The following is a 25,195-nucleotide window of genomic DNA, read 5'->3' as shown; positions in this document are numbered from 1 at the left end:
ACATTCTTCTCTTAAAAAATTTTAGCCCCATGCTAAAACAACAAATTTAGCCTTAGTTTTAAAATTTCTCATTCTAGGTGTTTTTTTATATTTCAAATGTTCTCTTGAGTGTATTTAATTCAGTTTGAGTATTTTACAGTTTTCTCTTAGATACAATAGTTCACTATTGGTTTTGGGTGGCAGTTTTTATCAGTGAATTGTCTCAGTTCTCACCTATTTTCTTTTTACATTATTTTTGTATAGATGAAAACTGTTGGAGGCTTTGCATTCTGTGAAATGTAGTTTGGGTGCTTTGATATTCCTAATTCAAAAACACCCTCTTAAAGCATTGTGCACAAAGTGTGGTTCCTTTACTGTGTCTTTTGGGGAGGCTGATAGAGGAGAACAGGGTTGTGTGTTCCTCAAGTTTTCTTTTTTTATTCTTTTTTTAAGATTTTATTTATTTATTTGGCAGAGAGAGACAGCATAAGCAGAGGGAGCAGTGGGCAGAGGTAGAGGGAGAAGTAGACTCCCCACTGAGCAAGAAGCCTGACGGGTGATACCAGGACCCTGGGATCATGACCTGAGCTGAAGGCAGATGCTTAACCTACTGAGCCATTCAAGCACCCCAAATTTTCCCTTTTCATGTGAATTGTAGTATCCTAAATTTTTCCTCTTCACTCCACAGTTTCTAAAAGGTGTCTCTCCTTTTAACTCTTTTCAAAACCCTGAAGTGTTTTCTTTCCTGTCAAACAACTGTTAAGTCCCTTCCCTGTAGACCATGCTCTCATCTTCCAGTAATGCGCCTTCTTGGTATTTTCATGCTTAGAATAGACTTTGTCTTTCTGGAAGTGGTTTAGATCAGTATTAGACCTATCTCTTCTCTTTTCTTTAGCTCAACTTCCCCTGAACTTCCCTTATTCTTTGCAAAGGTTCATGGCAAGAGCATGAGAAATAGCTTGCAAAAATTTGATATATGTCTACTTACGGTAATATGAAGTTTGGATATATGATGCTTTCTAATTATATTAACACAAACTTTATTTTAGTTGCTTTTGTTTTTGTTTTATAGATGACTTGGGAGATTCATGGTTACACTGCTGCTATTACTTCAGATACCCAGACTTCTGCCCTCAAAACTTTAATTTTTTATAACTCTGGGAATTTTGAATTCAAGGAAGAGGGATTGTGAATCTGTACTTTTTTTTATCCTTTTGTCAGCTTAGTATTGTTTTTGAGAATAAAAATGCTTGTATAGTCTACCATGTTCTACTGAAAACCATTGGTTTTTTCTTTTTAATTGAAAAAAAATCCAGCATTGTATCTGAAAATATTAACTTGCTACATTAAAAAATAGTGTTATATAAACAAAACAATATAATTATTGTACTAGAAATAAAACATAACTCTTTTTGTCTATACTAGTTGTTCTCAAACTTTAGGAAGTATTAAAATTATCTGGAGAGCTTGTTAAAAAGCTGACGCCGAAGCCCATCCCCAGGGTTTCTGATTTGATGAGTCTAAAATGGTGCCCAAGAATTTCTATTTCTAACGTGTTTCAGGCACAATTATAGTTTGAGTGTTTCTTTTTTTTATCCCTTCTTCTCTGATTTCTAAAATGTTTAAGGAATTTTTAATCTCAGTTCCATTACTTACTAGTTGTTTAACCTTGGGGAAGTTATTATTTCTCTCTGCCTTGGTTTTATTGTCTGTAAAATGGGAATAGTATGACTGCCTACTTCAGGATTGTGGATATTAAATGAATAATGAACTTAGAACAAGGCCTTGCACATAGATGGTGCCCAATAAATTTGAGTTTCTACTATTTTATAACTGAATATAATGACCAAAGAGATAGCACCAATAAATATCCTGCTTCACACTGCCTAGCATTAAGAATGTTAGATTAGGGGGGCGCCTGGGTGGCTCAGTGGGTTAAAGCCTCTGCTTTCGGCTCAGGTCATGATCCCAGGGTCCTGGGATCGAGCCCTGCATCAGGCTCTCTGCTCCGCGGGGAGCCTGCTTCCTCCTCTCTCTCTGCCTGCCTCTCTGCCTAGTTGTGATTTCTCTCTGTTAAATAAATAAAATATTTTTAAAAAAAAGAATGTTAGATTAGAATTAACTGCAGAAAACCTGTTAGTTTTTAAAAAGAAACAGACTTTATAGAATCCAAGCTTTTATGCAAAAAAAATGGTAATCACCATTACCTAACATGGTCTTTACTGTTTCTGAATATTTCTTGACATTTGCCTCAAAATTTCATCATAACTTCATTCATTCAATCAGTATTCAACACGTATTTGTTAATTGCCTACTGTGGAGTCAGGCCTCAGGTTGTAATAATGAGCAAGAGAAGACAGAAGAGATTTGTTCCTCCATAGACCTTACGTTTCCAATAGGGTGGGCAGAAACAGGTATACAAAATCATATAAATAAGTAACTATAGATTGTGGTAAGTATTATGAGGGAAGCTACATTTGAATGTGACAGAAAGTGAGATTAAGAGAAGATGCCATTTATGACAATTAGAGTGAGAAATGTTCGAAAAGAAATTAAGGGCAAATATAATAGAAACAACTGGGTGTTATTTTAGAGAAAATATCCTTTGTTGTTGACTTTAGTGCTGATCTCTACTTCTGCAAATAACACCTAATATCGTTTGTTTGTTTGCTTTTTAAAGATTTTTTATTTATTATTTTTTATTTATTTGACAGACAGAGAGCACCAGTAGGCAGAGAAGGCAGGCAGGGAGAGAGAGGGGGAAGCAGGCTCCCCGCCGAAGCAGAGATCTGATGCGGGACTCGATCCTAGGGACCCCGGGATCATGGAACTGAGCCAAAGGCAGCGGCTTAACCCACTGAGCCACCCAGGCGCCCCATCTAATATTGTTTTGAATAGTAATTTATCTTTTAGTGTTAAATAGTAGCACATGTGTGCACATCTATCTATATTTGTTCCTGGAATATCCATCTGTACGTATGTTTTAAAACCATATATTCATATTGATGCCTCTCATTCCAGCTCAACACCAGAAGTTTCATTGCAGCCTTCTCCCTTTCCTTATTTACACCTTTTTTTTCTCCAGAAGGGAGAAACTTCTCTTATTATCCATAGTATTTTTTTGTTTGGTTTTGGTAGGCACATAACAGCTGCAGAATTGCTAATCCAAGCAAACATACTAGTATCCCCGTGCAGTATCCCTGTGCCATTCTTTTTGTCTGTAGCTTTTGTTAGCCAGGCTGCCTTAGGTTAGTTTTTTTTCCCATCCCTCCCTCCCATTGTGGTTGTGTTCACTTGGTACTGTTCATATTCCATTACCTATTCCCCCTACTTCCTGGTTTTATTTATTTAATTTTGATGTGCTCGTATGAACCATTAATGTGGTTTTAAGCTGCAGAGCTGTGGTAGAAAGACTGACACTAAGAAGAGTTGCTCCGCATCAACCCTTCTTCCTTGTTCCTGATCTCCTATTCTTTTCACTTATACCCAGCCACACCCTGTAGGTAACCAGTCTCATTTGAATTTTTTTTTTATCTTTTTTTCAAGGCCGATCTTCAGACAAGTTCTCAGCGTTTAAATCTTTCAGCTTCCAATGCTGCAGTGGCTGAACTTAAACCTGATTGTTGTATTGATGATGTCATACACCATGAAGTGAAGGAAATTGGAACACACATGTAAGGATTAATTTTACTAGTTCTAAAGGCTTTTCCTTATGTATGCCTTTATTTGAAATTTTCATTTTATGTCCATTTAGTATCAAGCCTACGAACCTACTTAAGAAAGAATTTAATGTTGCAGGATTACATGCTTATCACAGACTTTAAACAAAATGTTTGTTTTTTAGGGAAAAATATCTTTATTTTCCTGTATTTCTGTTTTCATGTTTGCATCTACAGACAATCTTATCCAAAAAATAAAAAGCCATGCAGATTTTTAAAACCCATGTAACCACTCTGACCAAAATTATGTTAATTATTTTTTGAAATGCTAGAAACTGATATTAATAGTGTTTATTTTTAAATTACAACTTCTCAGTTCTATACAACTTTTCAGTTCTGTATTTAACTATGTATATATATTCTACCCTGAGAATTCAGAAATATAGAACCAAAGTAAGATAAGCTATGAGAAAAAAAATCTCAAATTCTGTATTCTTGGCCTATGAATGTGAATCCTCTATTTTTCTTTGAGAGGCAGATATGAAAATTTCAGCCATGTAAATAATTTTAAACTTCCATCTGTCTTACCGTTTACACATGCAATAAATTTACAAAGTCCTGTTAATTCTTACTAACTGTATGTCATTATCCCACCTTCTTCATCTCCACTTATGTCACAATTTTTGCCTCTCTTCCTTGGCTTAAAGAAATATATAATATTCGCTGTTAATCAGTTCATTGTGGTGACATCTCTTTTGCAGGCACTTCTTAGTATATATTCTGTGATTGGTATGAGCTTTGCAGTCAAAATTTAAAGAGTTCAAATTTCAGCTTCATCATTTATTAATTACATGTTCTTGGATAAGTCACTTGACTCTTCAGTGACCTACCACTGGACCTACCACACACAAATTCTTTGTATTGGGTTTACAAAGTTCTCTAGAACCTAATCCGTATGAGCTGCTTTAGTTTTTACCTTTTCTCATTCTTCCCTGCTTTATACTAAGTGATATTGGAAGTCTCTTTCTTTTGCACTCCTCCAAGACTTGAGATAAATTTTTCCCTTCCTAAGAAATGACTTCGTTTGTTTAGCTTACTTCTACTTCTTCATATATCAGATTCACCGTGACTTCTCAAAGAGGCTTTCCTGACCTCCAAGACTAAATTAAATACCCCTTTTAATATATTCTACAGCATCCGTAACTTGTCATTTTTTTGGTCTTCTACTTAAAATTAATTACTTAGGCCTGTCATTTCCGTTAGAGTACGAGTTCCATGAAGTCAGCTATGTCCTCATGATCTAGCAGAGAATAGTGGTCAGTACTTGTTGAAATAGAGTTTATTGAAATTTATTAAATAGTTATTTTATTTTTATTTAAATTTTATATTTATTACAATGATTAAATTTTATTAAGAATTTAAGCTTATTGAAGTTGATTAAATGTGTAAAAACCTCCTTTTAGAGAAGATAAGTCTCTTGTAGAATTAAATAGTAAATAAGAAGTGGAACCCAAATCTAAATCTGGCTTCAAAAAACCCATACCCTGCTATACTTCTTTTTACTGTGAGCACTTGAGAACAGTTACTGTGTTTTGAACAATACTACATTTCTAGTACCTGGCTTATGTACACTTAAAAGGAGAAATTAAATTTCCTGTATTGTCACCACTGAGTGTAATTTCCTGTATTGTCACCACTGAGTGTAACTGCTATTAAAATATTAGTATATGATTTTCTAGTTTTTTATGTGTGTTTATATAACATATTTGTATAAATAAGTCATACTTTTCAAAATTTTGATCATATTACCCATGGTTTTATCTTTTTCAGTGCACTGTGAACATTTTCCCACTTGAGTCAATATTCTGTGAAAACATTATTTTTGAGATAGTTTTATCTTACATGCTTGGACCATATACTTTAATTTGTTTACAGTAATGTTGGACATTAGATTGTTTCTAGTCTTCTGCTATTGTAAATAATACAGTGCTAAGCATCTTAGTATTTCCTGTGGTAGACTGCTTATAGTGGGCTTACCATAGGAGCATATAAGCATTTTTAAGACTCTTACTTAAGGCTTGTTTTCTAAATCTCTTAAAACCACTAGCAGTGTAGAGAGAGTCACTTTCTCTAACCCTTCACCAATCCTGGTAACACGTGTAAAAGAATTTTTTTTAAATCTTAAGAAGTGGAAAAAATATGTCTCATTATTTTATTACTTTGACTTCTTGTGAGGCTGGATGTTTTCACCTTTTTTTAACCATTTATGGTACTGTCGTCTATCTGTGTATCCTTTCCTCCTATTTTGAGCAAGATACTAATGTTTTGCTTACGAGATTTCTTTTCATTTCATTAGAAGTATTTTATCCCATTTTGTCTGCTTTTTGTTTTAGCATGACTTTGATTTGTTCAGTTTATACATTTATGTCTCTTTTCCTTTCTATTGCCCATTTCTATTAAAAAGTCTTTCCCCATCCTAGAATTTTTTTGAATTTATATTTTTTCTTCTAAAGTATATAAACTTAATTTGTACATTCAACTATTTGATTATTCGGATGTGTTTTGAATGTATTTCACTATTGTATATTTAATTTTGCTAATCAGAGCTTTCTTGTTCATTGAATTATATTTTTATTTATTTTTTTTTAATAAACATATAATGTATTTTTATCCCCAGGGGTACATATTTTTATCTGCTAAAACTCTTTTTTCCCTACTCTAGGCTCATTTGGCTATGCTTTTACACCGTTGGTATTCATATTTTCCAAATTTTTGAGTAAAATTGAGGTGTATTAGATTTATTATTAAACAAAATTGAAGATAATTCAGAGATATCTTTCCATTTCAGCTTGGTGTGTGCAGTGAGCTATACAACTCAGGGTGGAGAAAAAATGTATTTTAGAAAATTCTTCAAATTTCAGGTATTTAAATGTGACTGTGTAAATAGTTTACAGATTTTTTTTCCCCTGTGAAGTTATTCCTATCTATCTGCAGGGAAAACAGCCTCCAAATAAAGCAAATAGTTTCATGTGTCTGCATTTGTCATAGTACTAGAAATCTAAAGTCAGACTAAATTAAGTAAAAGCAGAGAAATTATCATTGTCAGTGTAATATTTCACCTGAAGATTTTTTTAAGTTTATTTTTTTAATTTGTTTTAGTAACCTCTGTATCCAACGAGGGGCTCAAACTCACGACCCCGCGATCAAGAGTTGCACACTCTTCTGACTGAGCCAGCCAGGCACCCCTCATTTACAGATTTTTACCCAAAAAAGATTGTCCTGTTTTTATGCCTTGACAAAACTCACAAGAATATAGAGGGATAAAAGGAGTACAAAGTCCAGATAAATTAAGTATAAATCATGTCAGATTTCTAAAGAAATATTTAAATGAGAGATAATTGACTTGGGCTGAGTGGACCAAGCTTCCTTCCAGGATTCCATGAGTCACCAAACTTATATGTAGAGTTTTGTATTTATACACAGTTTTCACTCTGTGATTAAAAATAGTTAAAACCACTGGTTTTAGTGGTTTTAGGGATGAGATGACCACATATAACCCTTTAAATTAGATCTAGATATTATGCAATATATACGTTTCATACCTATCTGTTTTTAAGTGGAAGAAAAAGTACTAACAGTAGGAATTAATTAATTAAATTATTAAATGTACCCAGATTTATTTTGGGGCACCTGCCTGCCTCATTGTGTGGAGCATGTGACTCTTGATCTTGGGGTCTTGAGTTCAAGCCCCATGGTGGGTATAGAGATCACTTGAAAAAAACAAAACTTTCAAAAAAACAAAAAACAAAAAAAAAACTTTCTAAAAAAAAGGAAAAATTTTTGCTGTATCACTCATTTAAGATTTTGCATGACTTTTAAAAGAAAATAAAAGATTTATGCACATATTTTAATAAACGTTTTTGTGAAATATATAGAGAAAAATACATAAAATACATATATTCAGTTTAACAAAAATACTATGAGTAAACACACATGTAACTCATGTGACTATTACCCAATTAAGAAATGATGGTTGTCTTTTAAAAATACATTTGGGGTTGTTTTTTGTTTTTTGTTGTTGTTTGTGCAAAAATATTGCATACCTATTAAAAAAGCTTTTTACAATTAAAATTAGAAAATGCCTTTGACAAATAATAAGCCCTATGATTTAAAATAAACAAAAATAAATGATAGTCTCCTCTGATTGATATGCTTTATTCGACTAGGTTCTCAAACCATTGGATGTGAAAACTAAATTTTACAATGCAGAGGTAAGTGTTTAGCACTTAATAGGAATTCAGATTAAACAGTAAGATCTTACTTGACTAAAATTCTGATGTATTACATTTCATTTCATGTTGAAGTAAATTTCTGAGAAGTGTGAATTACTTGTGAAAAATGAGCCTCAAGTTTAATCAAAAGAAAATAATTTCATTGCAGATCTTTTAATCTGCTGTTTTAATCAGTATATCTTGAATTTTATTTTTGTTAATTTCATGAGGCTTTCACTCCCTTTCATTAAATCATTGCCCTAAATTTCCATTTAATGATTATTGTTACTATCTAAAAACCGTAGCAATTTGTTAAATATTTACAGTGTGATTCTGAAGTAGTCAATCTCACCCTGCAAAAACGATTTAATATTCTTGAAAAATATTGACAAATAGAACTCAGTAAATTAAATTCTTTGTCCTGGGAAATCAGTGTGTCAGCTGCAGTTTGTTTATTAAGTTTAGTGAACGGTTAGAAGTACTTTTTGGAATAAACAGGATTGGCAAAAATAAAAATATGGTAACTTTTAGAATAGAAGATAACCTATCTTCTATTTGAACGAAAGAGATAAAATAGACTTTGCCATAAGAAGAAGGTTTATTGTTTGGATTTCTTTCTTAAAATTCTACTTTAAAAAAAAAATTAAAGTAAAAATTCTACTTTATCTTGGCTTCTAGAGTTCCAGAAAAAAATGATTTCCTAATGGGCCCCTTACTCCTGCAAAAGTCATGTCTTTCCTACCACAGTGATAAATTCAAAAGTATTAAAATATAGTTTTTGAAATGAAAATTATGTCTTTATTACTCTAAACTAAATGATCAGAAATTTGTAGTCCCATGTCAAATTTGTATGTATTTTTACCATCAGCATCTGAGTTTTTATTCAGTATAGTTTGTACTACAGCTGGGCATACCAAAAGTGGAATCTGACCTGCAGTAGAGTCCTATTAGGACAAAAGAAAAAAGTGCATAAAGTAATAAAACTACCTACTGTAGTATATGTCGTGAATCTGAAGTACTATAGGAAGTCTAGGGCTGAGATTTCAGAGAAGATGAAAAGGGTAACTGGAGTGGAGTCTGGAAATAACAGATGTTGGAAACATAAAAGTGTCAAAGCAGTGAAGGCATTCCAAGCGGAATTACAAATGCACATGGAATATGGAGTACATAAGTAAAGAATATGCATATTTCATGGGAAGATACAGTCTCATCAAGGGGATTACTAGATCCCCCTACTAGTTTAGAGTTAACATTTCTTTTCAGAGCTTAGGGGAGTTGCCATACTACATGTGTATGCTGCCTTTTTTGTTTTACAGGAATACTTTTGATTAATTATAGTATAGCTATTCTGCTTATTGAATTTTAAGTGGTCTTAATTTATCGTTTAGCTAGGAAAGAGTTCATCCATAGTATGAGGGAAGATAGGTAACTGTTTTGCAAGAGTATACATGTTTGCAAATTAGGAACAAACAGTGCTGTAGGTGGTCTTTTTTCTTATAATTGGCTCCTAGGAAGGCACATATTAAACTATTTTAGGTTTTCTTTGCTGCAAATGTAGTGGTAGATTAAGATACTTGTCAAATAGTTGTATAACAGGAATATTTAGAGTGATATTTGCAGTTTTTAAAATTACTTGTTATTCCTTGAATAATATTATAAACGTGATAGATCCCCAAAAAGGAAGGGTGAAAAAAAAAATCCCAAAATTCCACCACACCAAAAAATAATGGGCTTTTCATTAATCCATGTTCTCTTTCAGATTTTACTAACTTATGTTTAGTACTGTTTTTATAATTATAGTAACAGAATGTTGCTTTCTTCAGTTAACATTATATATAAAATTTGTAATCTTTGCCAACAAATGTCAGCTAAGAAAATTGAAAATAGAGATTTCTTTAAAAACCGGCAGTGAACAGATAATATTTTTAGGGTCTCTAAGATATTCAGTATTACCTATTAGGAAAACAAATACTATTCAGCCTATAGGACCAAGCAGATTCTATTGACACCAACTAGAAAATTGAGGTAAATTAGAGGAGTTCATAAACCACACACATATCGGTAGGTGATGTTTATTACTTTGTGCCATAGTTCTTACACATTGACTTTTATTAGCCCCACATTTGTCTCAAACATGTTTTTTTACACTGTTTCTAATAATTCTAGCAATATGTGAATCACTGAAAGGAAAACAAGTTTGTTATGAGAAATTTTGTTGCCGTCTTCTAAAATAAGAAAGAAGATTGGTGACATTAGCAACTAGGTTCTAACATTGAGTCACCTGCTGGGAATAGGGCTCCATGCCAGGTAGCAGAGAGAAATTAAATATAAATTGGGCATCTTCCCAATTCTCAGGGTACTTAGATCTAGTGGAGGAGACAAACATGACAAAATTGCAATGTACGTACCACCCGTAGATCATGAAGTGTACTGGGAACATCGGAGATGAAAAAGTATTTTTAGCAATACACTGGATGAAAGAGGCAACATTTGAGATGACCCTTGATAAATAAGTAGCCTTAGAAGTATGTATGAAAAAAAGACAAACTATAAAATATATTAACAAGAAAAGAATAAATTCTCATTTGTCTGATGTGGTCTAGCTCAGCATTTCGCATGAAGTATAATGCATGGAACTCTAGTCACTGAAGATGCTTCTTGAAAAAAATGCTTCCATTATTAGATAAATTCAGGAGAAGCTGTACAATACATGTATATCTACTCTGATTGTGAAAGAGAACGTATAGCCATCCTAAGTAATCAGTGAAGAATTACTGTGTAGGTAAAGAATTTATAGAACTAGAAAGACATGGGTTATACCTTTCTCACTCAAACTTGTCCTTGAATATTTGCTCCTGTTTAAATATTCACCTGTAGTGTTCTTCATTCATTTAACCATAGCAGTTTCACCTTTTTAGAAAAATGTCATATTCCTTTGTTACTTTCTGTTTTACTAATGCTGTCTTGTTTAGAAAATTAAAAAAAAATGCAGAAATGCATTTTATTTTAAAGTTATTCTTTTTCTTTAACATTTAATTCTGATTTTTCTAATTTTTCTTTTTTATTTTTCCATTAGAGTGACCTCAGTTCTGTGGTAATTTGATTTTTTATTATAAATTTATATGCTTTTCTTACTTACCACTTTTTGACTGCCTAATTAATCTTTCTTTATGAAACATAGTGGAAAAACAAAGTTAGTTGTGAAATACCACATATGTGATTTTAAAAGATGTATCTAATTTATACTTTTTATATTATATTGATTATCTTACTCTGGGAAAAAATTAAATTGAAGATTAAATTATCATACTGAAACAAGTATGCTTTCATTTTTAGTGTTTTTCCTTTGGGTGTTTCTTAAAAGAGGCATGTTAACCTTATTAAAAATAGCCTTGAGATTTTTCAACATCTTCTTAAATAAGATTCTTTACTTTTAATTCTTTGAGGTAAACTCTCTAGTTGAAATTTATCTTCAGATGCACAGTGGTTTTAGTTTTATGTCTGGGTCAGGTAAAGTTGGCCCTTTGACATTAGTAAACAGATGTTCCCAAGTTGGCTAAAGTCATATTTTCAAATTTCTATTTAATATAAACAGCACTTGCTTATAATATATGACTTACATGATAACAACATCAACTGCTGTAGCACAGAATTCTTAATTTTTCAAGTGTCAAATTACTTTGTACTAACTTCAAACTAACTTAATTTTCCATTATGCTGCTTGTTTTTCTTTCATTTTATCTAAGCTCTTTCTAAATTTAAGCAGAAAAATGCATTTTAAAATTTGAAATGTGGGCCTATGGTAATTTTTTTTAAAGCAATGGATTGATGGGATATATTTACCTTTTTTTTTTTTTTTTTGAGAAAAAGTAACAGGATAATGCCTTTAAGTGGCACATTCTTTTAGACTGATAAATCATTATATTCCAAGAACTCAAGAATCTGTTTTAGTTTAGATAAAAATACATTACATTATAACTTCATCATTATATTTTTGGAAATGATTTCTATTTTCCTGGATTTAATATTTAAAACGTTTATTCAGTGCCAAATTTCTTGGGTCATAGCTTGTTTTTTTAATTCATTTTTATATATATATTACTCTGAAATTTTTGAACAAAATAATTATTGCATATCCTTACTGTGTCACATTTTATATAGATTTATTTAGAAAATGAACCAAGTTCTGTTACCCTTCAGTTATACACAAAAAAATCCAAATCACATGAAAAGAAGGATGTTTAATATAAATCTCAATTTTAATTCCTAAATTTTAGGAAATAAAAATTTTATACAAAAGTACATATTTAAATTACCCATTCATTAAAATATTGCTGAATAGCATTAGTCTCTAAGGCTACAGAATACCTTGTGTTTGATTTAAAAGCTCTATGACTGTCAAGTATAATTCATTTTTTGCCCTAAATGTACATTTTAAATGAACCAAGAAATCACTAATGGCCACTAATAAATTGCTTTACTTGAAAAGTTAAATCCTATAAGATTATAAAATAGGCTGATTATTCACTGTACTGGTGGTCCCTATACTTTCTAAATTGAAATAATATGACCATTGAACCTATATTATGATGTTATGATATGATATATGATGAATATTATAATGAAGACCTAATTATATTAACATATCACTGAAATGATAGGTACACAGGTATATTCATCCTATTAAATGACATTTTAACATTTTAATGACTTACTAGAAGAATTAGGATATCTGTCAATGAAATTCCAGTAAAATAACTATTTTTGGATGTTGATACAAAAAATGTAGTTATCCCCTATCCATTGTTTGACAAGTTATCAGTTAACTAACCCTTGACTTTCCCCCTGTTAATTACATTAGGGTGAAGATTTCTTTTCTTGCATTAATTATGATAACTTTGATTTGCAGGCATGAACTAATCACAGTTGTGGTTAATATTTTTTCTTCGTATAGATCAGATATTTTTGTTGAGATAAATATTTTAAATACCATTACACTTTGGTGGCTATTTTTTTCATATCCTCAGACTGATGAAGTATTTCTGGAAGCCCAGATTCAGAATATTACAACCTCACCCATGTTTATGGAGAAAGTTTCATTGGAACCATCTATAATGTACAATGTAGCAGAATTAAACTCAGTCAGCCAAGCTGGAGAATGGTAAATATGAATTATAAAGTTTTTGTTTTTAAGCATATGAACTTTTCTAACACTTGTTATTCTTAGATGGTTTGTAATTTGTATTTTAATTAATAGACCTTATTTTTCTTAGGGACTTTTTTTTTAAGATTTTATTTGAGAGAAAGAGTGAGAGAGACATCATGAGCAGGGGGAGAGGTAGAGGGGAAAGCAAACTGCCCACTGAGCAGTGAAACCTCCCCCCTCCAAGGGCCACTGGATCCCAGGACACTGGGATCATGACCTGAGCCAAAGGCACACGCTTAACTGACTGAGCCACCCAGGTGCCCTCTTAGGGAAGTTCTATGTTCACAGAAAAATTGGTCAGAAATGGAGTTCCCACATGCCCCCTCTCTACTCATAGTTCCCCTATTATTTATACCTTCTTTTAATGTGGCATATTTGTTCCAGTTGATGAACCAATATTTATACTTTTATTCATTACAGTCCATAGTTTAAATTTGGGGTTCACTATGTCCTACATTTTGTGGGTTTTAACAAATGCAAAGACATGTACTCACCATTACTATATTATACAAAATAGTCCCAGTGCTCTAAAAATCTCCTGTGCTTCACCTATTCATTCCTCCCTCCACATAAAAATAAAAAGATCCTAGACATTTGCATTTTATGTTTTACTGTTGGAAGCACTCAGTCTTTTAATTTTTATAATAACTCAGTGAGGTAAATCAAACTGTTCATCATTTCCTGCAAATGATAAAACTGAGGCACGGGAAGGAATGATGGAGACATTAGTAAGGTTAAAGATGAAGGGTGAGTTTTAAGAATATTCTGTCAAGGGGTGCCTGTGTGGCTCAGTCAGTTAAATGTCTGCCTTTGGCTCAGGCCATGATCCCAGGGTGCTGGGATCGACCCCTGCATTGGGGTCCCTGGTCAGCGGGAAGCATGCTTCTCCCTCTCCCCTACCCCTGCTTGTGTTCCCTCTCTCACTCGCTCTCTCTATCAAATAAATAAATAATAAAATCTTAAAAAAAAAAAAAGAATATTCTGTCAACATTAAAAGGAGTGGACATAGGAATAGATCTAGGTTTTTTTTGCAAAAATGAATACATATATCTTTCTATAGGTGATTTAAAAGAGGAGGAATAAACATAAAGTTGACTTTAATACAGATAAGAAGGTAATAGCTGGCGAAAGTACCTGATTTCATTCATCAAGAATGAAAGAAACAGGGGTACCTGGGTGGCTCAGTGGGTTAAAGCCTCTGCCTTTGGCTCAGGTCATGATCTCAGGGTCCTGGGATCGAGCCCCGCATCGAGCTCTCTGCTCAGCAGGGAGCCTGCTTCCTTCTCTCTCTCTGCCTGCTTCTGCCCACTTGTGATCTCTATCTGTCAAATAAATAATAAAGTCTTAAAAAAAAAAAAGAATGAAAGAAACATTTACTTTTTATCTTATTATGGTTAAATTCAGTAAAGTTTGTAGCCTTCCATATTCCCACTGAGGAAAACAGTAACTTTCCAGTCTTTCCCTGATCTTTTAGTTCATTTAAAAAATGATCACTTTGCTTACAATGGTATGTTTTTCTAAACTAATTTTTTAAAATTTTATTTATTTGACAGAGATCACAAGTAGGCAGAGAGGCAGGCAGAGAGAGAGAGAGGAGGAAGCAGACTCCCCGTCGAGCAGAGAACCCCATGTGGTACTGGATCCCAGGACCCTGAGATCATGACCCGAGCCAAAGGCAGAGGTTTAACCCACTGAGCCACCCAGGCGCCCCAAACTATTTTTTTTTAATTATAGAGAAATGGGACAGAATACTTTAGGTTTTGATTTGTTGCATTTTTTTCAGGTATTGATACATACTAGTATTTTAGGTAATATATTGGATTCTATTATAAAGAACTTAAAGATTTTCCATATCATCTGAAAAATTTAAAGAAAAATAAATCCTCTAAGTTCAGGTCCACTTTCATTTGTATTGAAACCATTGAACTGTTTTATTTAAGATACTTGGATGGTAAGTCATTCAGTTCCTGTCCAAAGAACAATCACAGCGATGGTTTTTCTTTTGAAAGACTCTAGAGAATTTTCTCCATCTCTCTCTCCATTTCTCTCAGTGTAACTACGTTTGGATCCAGAGCATATTTGCAGCCAATGGATACACGCCAGTATTTATACTGCCTAAAGCCCAAGAAGGAGTTTGCAGAAAAAGCAGGCATCATTAAAGGAGTAACAGTAATTGGAAAATTGGATATAGTGTGGAAAACAAATCTAGGTGAAAGGGGAAGATTACAGACCAGCCAACTTCAGCGAATGGTGAATCTAGAAACAAATGTTGGAGGGGGTTTTAGTCCTTGGTGGGTAGAGAGTTAGAACAGTTTAAATTTTCCTAGGTGCATCACTAAAAGGCATTAATATTACTAGTAAATAAGAGATAAAAGATTAATTTTAGTGCTCTTTAGGCAGAAACTTGATACTGAGATGAATGAAAAATATTCAATTTATCCATAATACATGGTTTGTTACTCTACTGAATAGAAATTAAGTTACTGCTCACCAATTTTTCCCTCCTGTGGTAGCTCATGTTCATTGTTCATCTGATTTCTACTACGTTGAAGGTTTTTTTGCAATGTCTTGAAACTCTTGGACTTACTACATTCACCAACTCAATTCATACTTGTTTAAAGACTTTGAGAACCTGAGTTGTCTGAAATTCAGAAAGTGAGTCCTGTTAAAGTTATAAGCATTACTTGAATACTTTACCTAATTCTGCTCTTAAAATAGGGATGGTTATAGTCCTTTCTCTTGTGCTAGTGAGAGTATGCTACAGAATGTTCCCTTTATGCTGAGTATTACCTATTGGGATATAGTCTTTAAAAATCATTCTTACTATTTCAAGTAATAAGTGTGGGGTGGAGGAGAAATTATCACCGAGCCTATTTTAAAAATATAGCTGTTAGCTATCATCTTGCTATGGATGTTCCAAGCTTTGATGTTTCTATGGTTTCTTCCTGCTTGAGTGTCTTGTGGACGGACATTGTTTGTTTTCCTGGATTTTTCAAAGCAATCTTACTCTATCTGCCTAGGCAACAACCTTTACTTTTTAGAGTTATATATGTATAAGCTATACGATCTTTGGAAAGCCTCCATTTAAGTTCAGACCTATTGAAATTTCTTTACTATTTACCTATCAGATTCATTTGATCTCTATTGAACATGGAGTAATCACAGTAAACCCAGTCAGGGTCCACAGTGGTGTTCTACAGGCAGTAGTAGCAAAAGAAGTTGGAATGGGGAACAATAAAATGAGTAGGAAGTATTTTCTCTAAACATCAGCTTGGAGATGGAACAACTGTTGAGTAAATGTGCTAGTGTGGTACCGTTATTAAAGTGGAAGGGTTTTGTGATAGATGTATGTTAACTCTGTTGCTTTTTCTCTTAGGCTCCAGGTTATGGAGATGTTAGGTTGTCTTTGGAGGCAATCCCAGATACCGTAAACCTAGAAGAACCTTTTCATATTACCTGTAAAATAACAAACTGCAGGTAATGGCAGTGTTTGTGGATGGGTGCCTTTCCTCTTCACCTATGTCAAAGAATTAGTCTTTTGAGTATGCTGATGGAAAACACCTCTGATGGTGGTGTTGAACACTATAAAGTTCTTCATCTGGTAGCTGAATCCATTACATTTTTTGAGGTCTGACTTTATTTGGCATTTTCTGTATTTTATTTCATTCATGCATTGTCCCCTATGAGGTAAGTACTACTATTCACAATTTATGCAAGAGAAAACCAATGCAGAGGTAAAGTGACATACTTAAGCTGAGAGAGCTAGAGAAGATGGGGCCAGACTTTGAAACCAGGTCTGTTTGACTTTAGAGTCCATGCTCTTTTCATTGTTTACATTTCCTCACACTTCAGATTACCAAAGCATGGGGGCGCCTGGGTGGCTCAGTGGATTAAAGCCTCTGCCTTCAGCTCAGGTCATGATCCCAGGGTCCTGGGATGGAGCCCCGCATCAGGCTCTCTGCTCAGCAGGGAGGCTGCTTCCTCCTCTGTCTCTGCCTGCCTCTCTGCCTACTTGTGATCTCTGTCAAATAAGTAAATAAAAATAAAATAGAAAAAAAATTACTAAAGCATGAACAAGTCACATTTTTATGGAATAATACAGTATACATTTAATGTAATAAGATAGATTTTCTGAGTTACACATATGGTTGAACTGTATCTTTAGCATTAAGAAGGTAAAAATTGGTTATGAATTTAATATAAGGGATCAGTCGTAGTTTGGAAAATGGGGCCTTGAAATAGAATATAATCTAGCTGTTGGGATGCAAAGAGCACAGGGCTTTGAATCCCGAAAAGCCAAGGATCAAATTCCAGTCCTATCACTTGTGGTAAAGCTTATATTACCTATTGGGGCATTTTGAAATTATTGCAGGGATGAATCCTGTCCCACATAATTTGAATGTATACTCTTTTAAAATTCCATATGCACTCCATAGGAAATATTTATCCTTCAGAATTACAAAAATACCTTTCTCCTTCTGAAGCTAGTGACCCTCCCATGCAGTTAATCATTCCTTCCTCTGTCCTAGCAAATTTTTATAGTTTTTTTTAGTGACATTCATGTATTGTTATAATTTTTATTCTCTCCCTTACTAGATTATGCATTATTCAACAGAAGGGATCATGTCTTACTTAGCATTGGGAATGCATTGCCTGCCACATCATGGAAGTTGACTAAACAGCAACATGCATAGGGTGAAGACCCTGTGTGTTTGGGTGCTTTTGGATTTTTTGTTTACTTAAAGTTTGAGGTGTAGCAAATCAATTAATGGCCAAAATAAGGAGCCAACTAGAAGGAAAAACGAGCTAAAACAGTTTAGAGTAGCCAGAAGTGGTGGTAGAGCAGAGGCCTATATTTTACTTTGAGCCTTTTGGTTACTTAAAAAAACAAACAAAAAACCAATGTGTATATTGACAGTTTTTTTTTAAACATGTTTAAGCTAAACTGGTGATATCATTTATAAGCAGAAACAGTCTTTTCATGTGACCAGTGAACAAACCTGAATAATATTTACTTAGAAATCTTGTCATTTTCTATGTCATCTGCATAAAGAAACATAGGTTAAATAGCAGAAAGACTCAGTTATCTTTTTCTTTCCTGTAGAGTACCTAACAGAAACAGAAAATATAGCAACAAGAGTAGACACAGATGTCTGGAAGTCTCCCAGAGAAATGGCAGAGCTGTTAACAGATCAGCACCAGGGGGCCGGATTCAGTAATAGAACCATAAGGTTTATACCCAGACAGGCAGCTCAGTCTCAGTGCCACTTTAAACTCTAGAAGATGCCATTTCTCTATTTTCTTGATCCTGTCTTAAGTGGAATAAAAATTACATTGTAGCTTTTTATTTCTGATTCTGCTTTTTATTCTCCTGGATACGCCAAAAACAAATTCACTGGCACTAAGTGGAAGAAATACCAAGTACCGCTTTGTGAAAGGAACAAGATTTATTCCTGTCTTTCTGATTCCTCCAGCAGTGAAAGGACTATGGATCTGGTTTTGGAAATGTGCAATACCAATTCTATCCACTGGTGTGGCATTTCAGGAAGACAGCTTGGAAAGCTGCACCCCAGTTCTTCTCTCTGCCTTGCCCTTACTCTGCTGTCTTCAGTACAGGGACTGCAGGTGCGCTCTCTTTTCAGTCATTTCGGTATCTGGGAATGTTAACCCATGGGCATTGACTCTTTCCAAATTTCTCTGGTAATTACCAATGTATGAAAATTCATGCCTGTATCTTTCTCTCAATAGAGTGTCTCCGGCTTAAGACTAACAGACACGTTCTTAAAGAGAACATATGAATATGATGACATCGCACAGGTCTGTGTGGTATCTTCGGCCATTAAAGTGGAGAGCTGAAGATTTCCAGTGCTTTTCATTGAATTTCACAGAACTGATTTTTTGGTCACCTTTTTGAAATGATCAAGTCTACAACAAAAATAAGTACCTATTATTTAAATTTCTTTCCTGACAAAGTTAAAATATTAAATATTTGTTTTGAAAAGAACCATCTACTGATTTTATCTTGTGAGTTATATTCTGAATGGACATTTGTACATTTTCTTCACTCAGCATATTCCATTTCTAGATAACCATTGGTCTTCGTTTGCCTGAAGCTCTCTATTTGAGGCTGTTTGTCCCTAGCAACTATCTGGAATGGGGGTTAGCAAACATTTTATATTTGTCTTCACAGGAGATGTGGCTGCTGTGGAAAAAACTGCTATTGTAGTGGGACAGCAGCCAGTAGGCAAAAAGAACAAGCAGTGTTTACAGAAACAGGCAACTGGCCAGATTGGGCCTAGGCCATAGTTTGCTGACCTTGATCTAAAAGATATAATTGTTTAGAACTTCAGATTCATATAATACTTCATTTAAAATTTTTCAATTAGCCCCAGGTTTTTTTCCTAACTCTTCAGTCAGCAGGAAAAGCTTAAGACAATTAGAGTAGTCCTCATGTACCCTTATGTTGCTAACACAGTATGAGTTCTCCTTAGTTTTCAGTTATTCTATTTGCATATACTATGTTTGTGGTTACATATAAGCACACATCTAAATTTCAGTTACTAACAGCAGATCAGATGGGTTTAATTTCTTAGATTTTGATTACTCTGTTAACTTTTAACCAAGAATCCTGATAATTTCCTAATTCTAAGCCAAAAATTCCTGGTTTTTTTTCACATTGAAAAATAAGCCACTTATTTTCATAAGGCATATTTAAAGGATTTCCACCTTCTGCTATTTGATTTTGAACTCTAAATCATGTATTAATACTATAAAACTGTCTCTGTAATCACAGTGATGTACTTATTCCAGGAACAAAACAGTAAGAAAGTTAAGATTATAAATACTTTGCAACATGAATATAATAAGTTTCAATATTTTGTAAGGAAACAGAAAGCTTATGCTGTTAAATAAAAACATTTTCATAAGTTGAAATTCAAGGATGTAAATATTATTGCTTAAATGTTATTAGAGTACATTAAGTCAAATACAAAAATTGGTTTTTCTTAAATGCATAATTATTTATTGCCATGACAAATTATTTGGTCCAGAGTAAAGCTATATTCAGAATGAGATCTGCCCCTTAAATTGCACTAATAATGAAGTATCTGTGCAAAATAAAGTGCAAGCAATATAAAGCTAAAATCTTTTTCTTCCAGAATGAGTAAGATTGATTAAATGATAAGACTTTATATCCACTGCACTGTGTATTTTGAATGTTTTTTAAGTATCTTCTCATGACTGAACCTTCTGTTTCATTGTTCCAGATTTTAAAAGTAACATATAATGGTCAAAGTCTCTTTTTATGATAGACACTGTCCATTCTCTAACTAAAGGTTAGATAATGTCATCTTGGGATCTGTTGAAACCATATTATAAAAATTAGCTAAACAGTTTGGTACATTAAATGAAAATGTCATTGGTATAAAAGGGACCTTTTAAGTTTTACATAGCATCATAACATCTATAGCTATTACAATGAAGTGTGGTTAACAAAAGCCAATCATTCCTAAGTAGAATGTATATAAAGATTTACTTTAATATCCTCTTGTTCCGGATAAGCCAGGAAAGTATTTGGGCATCCCTTATAATTTTAAGAATAGCTAGCACAATCCATCTGCACAAAAACTTCCTTAAAATAATTAGCAGTGCAGTGATTCCAAAGTGATGAAGGTATTTGAAGAGCAAAAATGGCTTGAATAGAATGGAAATCCAGATGAGTGGGCAGATACCTCAACTGAATTCGTTGTAGGTGGTATATCAACCAAGAAACAAACTAGAAAGTTGAAATGGAAGGAATACACCAGTGCTTCGTGAAAAGAATGGCTTACCCCAATTATAGATATTAGCAAATCAAGACATTGTTTTCAAATGTTTTTTCTTGTAATGCCTTTGTCTGATTTTGGTATCAGAGTAAATAGCTAAATAAAATGAGTTGCAAAGTGTTACCTCTTCTTCTGTTTCTGAGAGAGAGAGTGTAGATTTGATAGTATTTCTCCTGTAAGTATTCGGTAGAATTTAGCATTGAAATCGTCTTGGCCTGTAACTTGCTTTTCTGGAGGATACCTGTTTCTTCCCTGAGCTTTGCTAATTTTTATCTTACAGTGAATTCGTCTGTTTCATGTAAGTTGTTCAGTATATGGACCTAGAGTTGGTCACTCTATTTTCTGATTATCCCTTTAAAGTCTGAAAGGCTGTAGTGATATCCCCTCTTTTACTTCTGGCACTGTTGATTTGTATTTTCTCTATTTTCCTAGTCAGTCATCTATAGGCTTACCAATTTTATTGATCTAAGAGCATTTTAACACACTCAAGATAGTTTTGCTAGAAACTTTCTCTTACTACTGGATAAGAGTAGCTAATTTTTGTTGTTGTTGTTGTTGCTGAGCAAGCTGGATGCCCAACGTGGAGCCTGAACTCATGACAGCGAGATCAAGAGTCACATGCTCTACCTACTGAGCCAGCCAGGTGCCCCAGGAGTAGCTAATTTTTTTAATTGTGGATCCACCTTTCGACCTTTCACCTTTTTTTTTTCCCCCAGAACAGTCCTAACTTTCATGTGAATAGTTGGTACTTCATTCTGTTTAACACTTGAACACTAGGACCTGAATTTATGAAAAATTAAGTTGGTTTAGATGGAATACAGGAGATTTAATTCAGAGGGTCTAAAATTTTAAGTATTCCTCTTCTCTGGGCAGAACTATGGATTTATATGGGTCATCTTTGTAACCTGAACGCAGGCATTCGGGTATTTGCTGGTCTGAGGCAATACCTCTAACCTACTTTTGCCCTAAATTAGAGCTATGTAAAATGGTGATTCATAGACCTTACTACAGGACCTATTAAATAAAAATTGAAAGTATGGCTCTGAAACTTCATTTTTAATGAATTCTTACAGTGAAATTACAGAACCATTATTCTCAACTCACAAGGGGAAAGAAAGGAAAAGTTGGTTTTTAAACTTCTAGGTACCAGGGGCGCCTGGGTGGCTCAGTGGGTTAAGCCTCTGCCTTCAGCTCAGGTCATGATCTCAGGGTCCTGGGAAGCCCCGCGTCGGGCTCTCTGCTCAGTGGGGAGCCTGCTTCCCCCTCTCTCTCTGCCTGTCTCTCTGCCTACTTGTGATCTCTCTATCATATAAATAAATAAAATCTTTAAAAAAAACAACTTCTAGGAACCAGGTCTTCTGAGAATAGTTATAGTAAGGCCCTCATCATCATGAGTATTACTGACTTAATTTTATATTACTTTTTCAGTTGTCTCTCACAACATTTGTGAAATTGTTATGTGTTCACCCAATTTTACCAATTCCATAATTAACAAAAGAAATCCCAGTTAGAATGGTCTTACCATCGCTGTAGTTAAAGCCATGCCATTAATACTTAATGCCACATTTCTTAACTACTATGAATTCTGATTTCAGTGAAATATTTTAAGTCCCCTATTAATGTTTACATTGCATCAAATTAAGATTAAGCATAAAAGTAACATGCCAAGCCAAATTACAGCAAAGGTTTACATGAACAAGCAATGTTAGTGATAGAAGTTTTATAATCCATCAAATAATTAGTGAGTTTTTAAAAAATCAGTATTTATAGTACATAATTAAATGCCACTTAGAAAATCCTTGAGGGTCAAACCACTGGCTTATTTAAATGTAAATATATTTGAGAGTTTCCATGGTAAAGTCACCACTGGAGAAATTGTGCAAGTTAAATTGAACAGTTATACAAAGGACCTAAACAGTACCATTAAGGATTTCTAAATGTATTTTATTATGTACTTAGAGTAACTGGCCATGCTAATGTTATCAAGACCAAACTGCAGGCAAGATTAGTTAAGAAGTATGCAGAAAACCTGAACATCCTACCTTCATTCTCTGTACATTCACAGCATCTATTTTTCTTTTCAAAACAACCCTTGCACCAAATGCTGCTTTCCACCAGCTCTTAGTATTCCATGTTACCCTTCAGAACAAGCAGCATTAAAGACAGTACTGGCCCCTGTGATCTATATTTAGTCCTGACAGCACTATCAGAATGAAACCTAGACAACAAATTTCTTTCCTCCAGACATGCTATTCAATGGCCAGGATATTTCTAAACCAGCATGAGAAACCTTTCCTCTTGGTCATCTCCATCAAACTCAAAAGAGTTTGCTTACAGGAATCTGGAGCTAGAGAGCTCACCAATAAACAGCCCTACTGTTCAATAAATATACTCTGCTATTAAGTCTAATATACAAATATGATGAAGATTTGAAAATGGAACCCCATCCAGTACTATACTGGCACTACACAGGGCTACTGATCATTTGTTTACAAAGGAGTCATGTTATGTTCAGTCTATTTATGACAAACCTATCATCTAGACAGATTGATTCTTTAGGTGTCTTTGTTTTGGCCACTATCTACAGCAAACACTTAAGAGCCATAATCATTTGTGCTCTGGGCCAGGGTCCCTGGTCAAGTCACGAATGTTCTTCAGTACTGCTGCTGAATGATCTGCTCCGGATATGATTTCTAAGTTGCTCTATGAGTTCAGGATTCTGTTGCTGTATCTGCTGAGCAAACTGCTGTCCCCTGGAGTAAAGAAGCAAAGTGGTATGAATTAGGGAACTTGCAGTCATATCATACCCATGCAGACAGAACCACAGAGGATGTGGGTATTACTCAAAGGGAACTTTTTCTATAAAAATCAATCTAAGACTCCTGATTTTAGTATCTTCCAGCTACCAATGCCTCCATATAGCATTATTACAGTTCAGTGTTCTTGATAAGAAACAAAACAACCATACTAAAAAGTGACTTCCTGAAATCAGGGTGAAATCCAGCCCCTCTAATGCTTAACCACAAACAGCCAAAGGGCTGAACAGTACATGCCTTCATTGCAGGCGCTCAAATATAATGCAAGGAATTTTTCTTCTCACCATTTGATAGGTGTCACATCCATTTTGGTTACATATATGTTACCTAACAGTTGATTTTTACAAAGGCAAAGAACCTTAATACAAATTCCTGAGTATATAATCTTTAAGTGTTACATATCACTATAATCGTGCCACGTAAAGATCACTGTAAAAATGCAATCTTTTAAGTGGGGTTACATGGTTGCGATCACAAAAAGTAAACGGTCCTTGTGTCTTCATATAAAATTTCCAGGGGCAACGTGACACACAGATGCAAAAATCAATTAAAAAAGCAGAGTATCTTAAGCAACGTGGGTGGAGGTGAAGGTAGTGTGCTCAAGTAATGAGATCAAAGAGTTCCTCTGGTGATGCCATGCACTGAAAAAGTTCAAATAAGATAGTCTCCTAAATTGTCGGGACATTAATATATGGAATACATCATTTTAAAATATATGAGTATACCTAAATTCATACATACTTTAAGCAGATATTTGACTTTCATCTACATCCTTGAGTAGCTATTCAAATCTGCTGGAAAACTTTTTCATGGGTACATATCTTCTGAATTCCTGCCCTTTAGTCTGAAAATTCCAAGTTATGAACTTCTTTAGATTGAGTAACAATGAGGCCACTGATACTAATAGTCAAAGAAAAAAAATTTTAAAGAAAGCCCTGGTCCCTTCACTTTAGAGAAAAGCTATCAAACAAATTTTTTTTACTATTTCTATTTAAGTAACACTTACGCTTGGATGAGGCTAGACAGGTCAGTTAGTCCCCCAACTCCAGCAGCAGGTCCCCCAATAGCATTTGTCATCATTCCTGACATTCTAGAATAGGCAAGAGATACATAACTAGGATGAGCATATATTCTTTAACAAGTAGGATACTGGCTAAGGAGAAATAAGTTAAATATACTCGTGCTGTGTAGGAAGTCAGGCCAAATGTGAATGGCTCCAAGTTCTAATTGGCTGGCATTTATCTACCATTTACCACTTATCACTTTGGAACTGATGTGCTCAAATTAGGAACCTGGCAGCTGGGAGGGAAAATATACTTACAGCTGCTGAACTTGAGGATTCTGCATTAAACTTGCTGCCTGGAATTGAAAAATGGCATCTCCCATTAAAGGCAGTTAATATTTAAGGATCTTTAACCAAGATTTAAAAAAAAAAAAAAAA

General features: G+C 34.1%; 2 protein-coding genes across 6 annotated transcripts in view; one reads left to right on the top strand and one right to left on the bottom strand.

Moving 5' to 3' along the window:
* Nucleotides 1-21,061, top strand: part of TRAPPC13 (trafficking protein particle complex subunit 13) — a 40,252-nt gene extending 19,191 nt beyond the window's left edge. The window contains exons 5-13 of one of the 4 annotated variants that reach the window (XM_045998869.1): nt 3,526-3,653; nt 6,487-6,559; nt 7,865-7,909; nt 10,986-11,003; nt 12,937-13,070; nt 15,167-15,365; nt 16,492-16,592; nt 18,593-18,740; nt 18,864-21,061. In XM_045998869.1, the coding sequence (XP_045854825.1) occupies nt 3,526-3,653; nt 6,487-6,559; nt 7,865-7,909; nt 10,986-11,003; nt 12,937-13,070; nt 15,167-15,365; nt 16,492-16,592; nt 18,593-18,740; nt 18,864-18,971 (954 nt within the window). In that variant the 3' untranslated portion in view covers nt 18,972-21,061. Of the gene's footprint in view, nt 1-3,525; nt 3,654-6,486; nt 6,560-7,864; nt 7,910-10,985; nt 11,004-12,936; nt 13,071-15,166; nt 15,366-16,491; nt 16,593-18,589; nt 18,741-18,863 lie in introns of all 4 variants that reach the window. The other 3 variants (XM_045998868.1, XM_045998871.1, XM_045998870.1) reach the window with 3 other exon arrangements.
* Nucleotides 21,062-23,512: 2,451 nt separating this feature from the next.
* SGTB (small glutamine rich tetratricopeptide repeat co-chaperone beta) overlaps nt 23,513-25,195 on the bottom strand; it is a 41,204-nt gene continuing 39,521 nt past the window's right edge. For both annotated transcript variants that reach the window (XM_045998873.1, XM_045998872.1), the window contains exons 9-11: nt 25,076-25,113; nt 24,761-24,844; nt 23,513-23,691 (exon numbers count right to left, since the gene is read on the bottom strand). In XM_045998873.1, coding sequence (XP_045854829.1) covers nt 23,580-23,691; nt 24,761-24,844; nt 25,076-25,113 — 234 coding nt within the window. In that variant the 3' untranslated portion in view covers nt 23,513-23,579. The remainder of the gene's footprint in view (nt 23,692-24,760; nt 24,845-25,075; nt 25,114-25,195) is intronic.

The sequence above is a fragment of the Meles meles genome, chromosome 3 (genome assembly GCF_922984935.1).
Source record: "Meles meles chromosome 3, mMelMel3.1 paternal haplotype, whole genome shotgun sequence".
Taxonomy (NCBI): Eukaryota; Metazoa; Chordata; class Mammalia; order Carnivora; family Mustelidae; genus Meles; species Meles meles.
Note: the sequence above shows the minus strand (reverse complement) of the source record. Positions and strands in the feature narration are given on the sequence as shown.